The sequence below is a fragment of the Oncorhynchus mykiss genome, chromosome 14, assembly GCF_057628025.1.
Source record: "Oncorhynchus mykiss isolate SJ-2025 chromosome 14, ASM5762802v1, whole genome shotgun sequence".
NCBI lineage: Eukaryota > Metazoa > Chordata > Actinopteri > Salmoniformes > Salmonidae > Oncorhynchus > Oncorhynchus mykiss.
Genome location: NC_143035.1, coordinates 32538351 through 32544754, shown reverse-complemented (window position 1 = coordinate 32544754; position 6404 = coordinate 32538351). Strand labels below are relative to the sequence as shown.

General features: G+C 41.7%; 1 protein-coding gene across 2 annotated transcripts; it reads right to left on the bottom strand.

Annotated features, from left to right (window-relative positions):
- Positions 1–969: 969 nt before the first annotated feature.
- Positions 970–6049, bottom strand: LOC110489145 (solute carrier family 25 member 53). 2 transcript variants are annotated; one of them, XM_021561744.3, is made up of 2 exons: positions 5656–6049; positions 970–3263 (listed from the first exon to the last, which is right to left on the bottom strand). In XM_021561744.3, exons 1-2 carry the CDS (start codon positions 5876–5878, stop codon positions 2386–2388), a joined length of 1101 nt encoding a protein of 366 aa, XP_021417419.3. In that variant the 5' UTR covers positions 5879–6049; the 3' UTR covers positions 970–2385. The 2 variants fall into 2 exon arrangements, with proteins under 2 accessions (XP_021417419.3, XP_021417421.1); XM_021561746.3 differs by lacking the exon at positions 5656–6049 and adding an exon at positions 3590–3944.
- Between the last annotated feature and the right edge of the window lie 355 nt (positions 6050–6404).

Sequence of the window (6404 nt, the reverse complement as noted above, 5' to 3'; positions counted from 1 at the left end):
GTCAAGTGTGGTTTGATAAAACATGTATTAATGCTCAGGCATATATACTGAACAAAAATATAAATGCAACATGTGTTACATCCCATAAACATCCCATAAATGTTCTAGAAGCACAAAAAGCTTATTTCTCTCAAATTTTGTGCTTCAATTCGTTAAGATCCCTGTTAGTGAGCATTTCTCCTTTGCCAAGATAATCCATCCACCTGACAGGTGTGGCACATCAAGAAGCTGATTAAACAGCATGATCATTACACAGGTGCACCTTGTGCTGGGGACAATAAAAGATTGCTCTAAAATGTGCAGTTTTGTCTCGAGTTGAGGGAGCGTGTAATTGGCATGCTCACTGCAAGAATGTCCACCAGAACTGTTTCCAGATCATTTAATGTTAATTTTTCTACCATAAACCACCTCCAACATCGTTTTAGATGATTTGGCAGTACGTCCACCGACCTCACAACCGCAAACTGAAGAGTATTTATGTCTGTAATAAAGCCCTTTTGTGGAGGAAAAATCCTTCTGACTGGCTGGGCCTGGCTCCCCAGTGAGTTGACCTATGACCTCCCATTGCTGCATCCCTGCCCATTCATGTGAAATTCATGGACTAGGGCCTAATGATTTATTTCAATTGATTGATCACTTTGTTGGAACTGTAACTCTGTAAAATCGTTGAAATTGTTGCGCTTCTATTTTTGTTCAGTTTTGTGCAGCTTGATGGATCAACATTGTATAGTACAGAGTCTGGGATATGTTCTGAGGTCAAAACATTATCATTCAAGTATTCCTCTCAGAGTAGAATAGAATACATTAGAATAGAATAGATACACTTATAGTCCATTTTGTGAGAAAGGGAAGTTGGTAATGGTATCCAGGTATAAGACAATAGAATGGTAGGCCTATACTGAGTGATTGTAATGGCAGATCTCCTCTTCGTCTGAAGAGGAGTAAGGATCGAACCAAGATGCAGCGTGGTAAGTGTTCACAACGATTTATTAAAAACTAACTGAACACTGAAATACAAAACAATAAACGATGTGATGAAACCGAAAAACAAAATACCGTGTGGCGACAAACACTCACAAGGAAACAAACACCCACAAACCAACAGTGAAACCCAGGCTACCTAAGTATCAATCAGAGACAACTAATGACACCTGCCTCTGATTGAGAACCATACTAGGCTGAACTCAAAACCCCAACATAGAATGACAAACCTAGACTGCCCACCCTAACTCACGCCCTGACCATACTAAATAAAGACAAAACAAAGGAAATAAAGGTCAGAACGTGACAGTGATACATATCCCATTTGATTCACATGCAGTTCATTTAAATATTAAAGCCCATGTTGACGAAACTTGTTAGAGCACCTTGAACATAAATGGATCTCCTAGGCTTTGATACATTCAGGACTTAAAATAAGACACAGTGAGGCACCTGAGAGAAATAGAACCATTAAACATCATTGCACAGTAATCTTTGGCTCATAAAAACCTGATATCAGAGAGAGTTTTGATCATTGAGGCCATACAAATGTAATTAAATGTTTACCGACTGTCCCTCAAAAACAAAATAGAAATCTGTCAAATTAAAAGTTTTCCTGTTGACTTTTTAAACATTGAATAAAATGTGCACGGCCTGACTAATAAAGTGGTGCCCAACTGCAGCTGCTGGACCATCCTTGAGACCATGCTGCATTCCTGAACAGAACAGCTCCATAAGATATCAGCAGTCATCACCAAGGATACCATTTCAATAGTCAAACGTGGTCTCCTCTCCTGCTCTCCTGCTCTTCTCTCCTTTGCTCCTTTGATCTTGACTTAACTGCTCATAATTTCTAGCGGATGTGCGCAATATGGTGCATGCCTACCAGGTGACCACCCACCACTCAGGTTTCACACCAGGCAGATAAAGGACAAGAGAGAGAGAGAGAGAGAGAGAGAGAGAGAGAGAAACAGAGAGACAGAGAGAGAAAGAGAGAGAGAGACAGACAGACAGACAGACAGACAGACAGACAGAGAAAGAGTGAGACAGAGAGAGAGATATAAAGAGAGAGAGAGAGAGAGAGACAGGAAGCGAAAGAGAGAGGAAGCAAAAGAGAGAGGAAGCAAAAGAGAGAGAAAGACAAAGAGAGAGAGAGAGACAGAGAGAAAGAGAGAGAGAGAGAAAGAGAGAGAGAGAGACAGGAAGCGAAAGAGAGAGGAAGCGAAAGAGAGAGGAAGCAAAAGAGAGAGAAAGACAAAGAGAGAGAGACAGAGAGAGAGAGAGAGAGAGACGAGAAAGTTTGAGAAGTTCTTCCTGGGTGCTTCCCAAATTGCACTGCAAAGGGAATAGGGTGCAATTTGTGACGCAGACCTTGTCTGGAATGGAGCAATGAGGTGTTGTGTTTCAGTGTGCGGAGCGTTGGTCGTAGATGGCTGTTGTGATTCCCCAGCTGATACAGCTCCTGAGGATAACCAGGGAACCTCCACGGTACAGCAGGGGGACGCTCCTCTTCAGCTGACCTTCCCACAGTGCCTTCCAGCTCCCCCTCACCCCCGCTGCCTCACCCACCACCCCAGCCTGCATGTTGACCACCAGCACAGACAGAGGATACAGGGGCAGGTTGATCGCCATGGAGCTGATTATCATTCCTGACAGGAAGGATGAGGCCATAGGAGGAAGCCCCTTCTCCCTCAGAGCAGCACTGACGGGGTCCTTCAGACCGAAGTAGATGCAGCTTCCCAGGGTGTTACGGGCCAGTATGGGGATGAAAGCTCTGTAGTACCCCGACCCCAGCCTCTCTGCCCCCAGCCGGGCCAACACACTCCTCAGGGTGGGCAGGCTGCGGTCGTTGCCCCCGTTCTGCAACACATTCTGCGCACGCTCAAATGGCGTGAACACCAAGGCCTCCACGATGCCTGTGCCGAGCCCGGCCACAGCTGGTAACGCGGGGAGAGGGATGACACCGCAGGGGTTGGTGATGGAGGAGAGACAGTGGAGGAAAGTGTCATGTATCCCGAAAAGTAGTGTCCCATTCAGGGTTTTCATCAGTAGAGGGGGCACCACCCCCCTGTAGAGCTTCAGGAAACCCTCCTTCCTGAGTTGGCCTATCGCCTGGCTGACTACGGTGCTGTGAAGCTGCTGGCGGAACACGATCTTGTAGATGGGGAAGGTGGTGAGAGTGGACACCAGGCTGGAAGTCCCACCATGCAGGAAGCTGGGGAGCCAAACCATAGTGTTCTTCCTGAGGACTTCATGGTTATGTCCAGGACCCTGCCCCATCACTGAGAGAACAAGATGCACCATATTGAAGACAGGGTGGATACAGACAGACAGATGCAGACTAGAACAATACAATCATACAAATACAGCCTATAATAATACTCCATTTAATCTATGAATAACAAACACATTAATAACACTGCAATAATCAAACATCTCTTTAGAATAATAGCTTGTGGAAAAAAGCAACTGTCCATCATCCAAAATGTATCAACTACCTTTAAACTTGCTCATCAGCTATATGTACTAATGAATCACTTCTACGATAAAATTACACATAAGAATAAATGTATTGAGCAACAGTTTCAAGACGTTTTAGCCTACTTACCAGAACACCTAAAACGACTGTTTAGCCCACAGATGATTGTCTATATTTAGCCTAGTCGGAATCAATCAATCTGCAGATTGCAAATCCATCGAAAGCATTTACAAAAAATGCAGTTTTAAGACCGCGCAAGCGAAATGAAACCAACACATTTAGACAAAAAAATAAACAAATCGTATTTCCCTTAACGACCTCGCTTCTTTTAAAATGTCAGGCAAAATGACTAAGGCCAAAATAACGATTGGGAAAATATAAACAAAATAAATGTGCGTTGTATCGGGTTAAAAATAATGAATTACAACACTGTCAATCTTGTCATTGCGGGGTTGAGGATCCCGCCCCTCCTAAAATTACCATTGGATGGATTTCTACGGCTGGTCTCCGTCGATTGGACAGCATTACTTATCAATTAATGTCGTGCAGGGAGCGTTTGTCACAGAAGACAGGGTTGTAGGCGGATCGCTTAAATAGGTATACGGGCAAGGTGAGGCGATGTACTTTAAAAATGTGGCAATATTTCGACAATAAAGTGGCAATATTTCGAGAATATACTCGAAATGTAATTTTAAGAATCAAGTCAAAATGTTGAGAATAAAGTCGCAGTTGTAGTTCAAAATTAAAGTAGGGGGTTTGGTCTCCCTGGCTCCCTGTTGCTGTGGGCGCCACCGTTGAAATGCCTGCAGTTTTAGAATTTACTTTAGTAATAAGGAAATCCTTTCTCTTTTAGCTCATAATAACCAAATGATAACATAATAACACAATTTAAACATAATATCCAAGTAGGCCTATTGTGATCTGGAAGAGGTTGTGCCACTGATTCTTTTCAGGAGGAAACCACCTATTGCATCCAAGTTGCCGGTGTGGTTAAATACACAATAGATCATCAGTTCCTCATCCACTCCCTTTCTGTAAGGCTATTGGCTCTATACGAATGGTAACTGCTCTATCAAACTGAAACATGGCACCTCACCTAGATTTGAGTCAAAGAGAGGAATTAGACAAGGTTATCTTATCTCACTGTATCTATATTTATTAATCCCAACTTCTTACAAATTCTTTAAATAATAGTCCCGTACGAGGTATTTCCATAGCTGGTAAATAAATTATTATAAGCCAGCTGACTGACGATACTACACTTTTTCTGAAAGATGCTAGTCAGATTCCCATATCGATCAATGTGATACAATCCTTTTCCAATGTGTCTGGTCTATATCTTAACATTAATAAATGTGAACTCATAGCTGTCAAAGATTGTGACACCTTCATTTTATGGTATTCCAGTAAAAGAAGAACTTACACATTTAGGCATAACCATTACTAAGGATCAGAAGTCTAGAGGCTTACTACATTTTAACCCTCTTATTAAAAAACCCCAGAAGACTAAATCAATGGCTACAGAGGGACTTATCTTTAAAAGGTAGAGTCCTAATAACCAAGGCTGAAGGTATCTCTAGACTAACACATGGCACTCTATCTTTACATCTTAACAGTAAAATAAGCAAGGAGATAGACCAGATGCTTTTCAACTTTCTGTGGTGAAACTGTACCCATTACATTAGGAAAACTGTTGTAATGAACACTTATGAAAATGGTGGGCTGAATTTTATGGACTTGACTACCTTAAATAATACTTTTAAGATCAATTGTATAAAAAAAATCCTAAGAAGACCCACTTCTATGTGGAATTTTATTCCTCTGTCTTCTCTACTTTTGGTGACCTTATTTTCATGTTGGTTTGCAATTATAATATAGACAAAGTTCCAGTGAAACTCTCTGCTTTTCATCAGCAGGTTCTTGTCATGGTCCTTAATTTATAAGCATATTTTTTCTCAACACAGATATTATATATGGAATAATCGGGACATATTGTATAAAAAAAAGGTATTTGTTTTTAGAATATTGGTTCCGAAATGGCGCCGGAGCAGAAGGCCGACGTTTTACATGCCCCGAACCGATTGTGTTTTTTGTTTGTAACTTTTTTTTTTTTTACTCATTTTGTACTTAATGTTGCCGCTACCGTCTCTTATGACCGAAAATAACTTCAAGACATCAGGACTGCGATTACTCACAACGGACTAGCAGAATCCTTCTTCTTCTTTCACGACTCTGACGAGCCCGAGGAGGAGGATATACGGCTCCCTTGGGAATAGGCCCGAGCCCCGTGATCTGCGTGAAGAGGAGGCGGAAAAAGAGAGGCGGGAGAGCGGGCTGCCTGGTGAGAAGTCGAAGGCGATTGAATAAACCCTCATTTCCCTCAATTCTGCTAGCAAATGTACATATGTACATGTACATACTACCTCATCTAACCGGTGCCCCCACACATTGACTCTGTACCGGCACCCCCCTGTATATATTGTTATTTTTTACTGCTGCTCTTTAATTACTTGTTACATTTTATCTCTTATTCTTATCCGTATTTTTTAAAACTGCACTGTTGTTTAGGGGCTCATAAGTAAGCATTTCACCTGTTGTATTAGGCGCATGTGACTAATATAATTTGATTTGAAATAATATCCTATTGATGAGCCAACTTGTAAATGCAGAGGGTCTTTTACTGAATTATAAGGAATTCTTATCACTTTACAAGATCCCTGTAACACCTAAAGATGTTGCAATTGTGTTAGATGTCATTCCCTCAGGTGTTGCTTTATTATTCAGGAACGTGTCAAGACCCTCCGAACATACCTACGATTAACCCTGTTGACTCATCACTAGGAAAGATCTGTTTCTCTTCTGGTCCATTCAACAACAATAGATCTATACAAGCCTTGTTTCAACAGGATGTTGTATCTAAACCTTATGTCATGCCTTTTGGAAT

Bases quoted from the DNA above. Each gene is read 5' to 3' on its own strand.
- LOC110489145 (XM_021561744.3), bottom strand. From the start codon at position 5,878: ATGTACATGTACATATGTACATTTGCTAGCAGAATTGAGGGAAATGAG. The intron at 3,264-5,655 runs GTGAGTAATCGC...TTGTTCTCTCAG, and splicing joins AAGGATTCTGCTAGTCCGTT to TGATGGGGCAGGGTCCTGGA.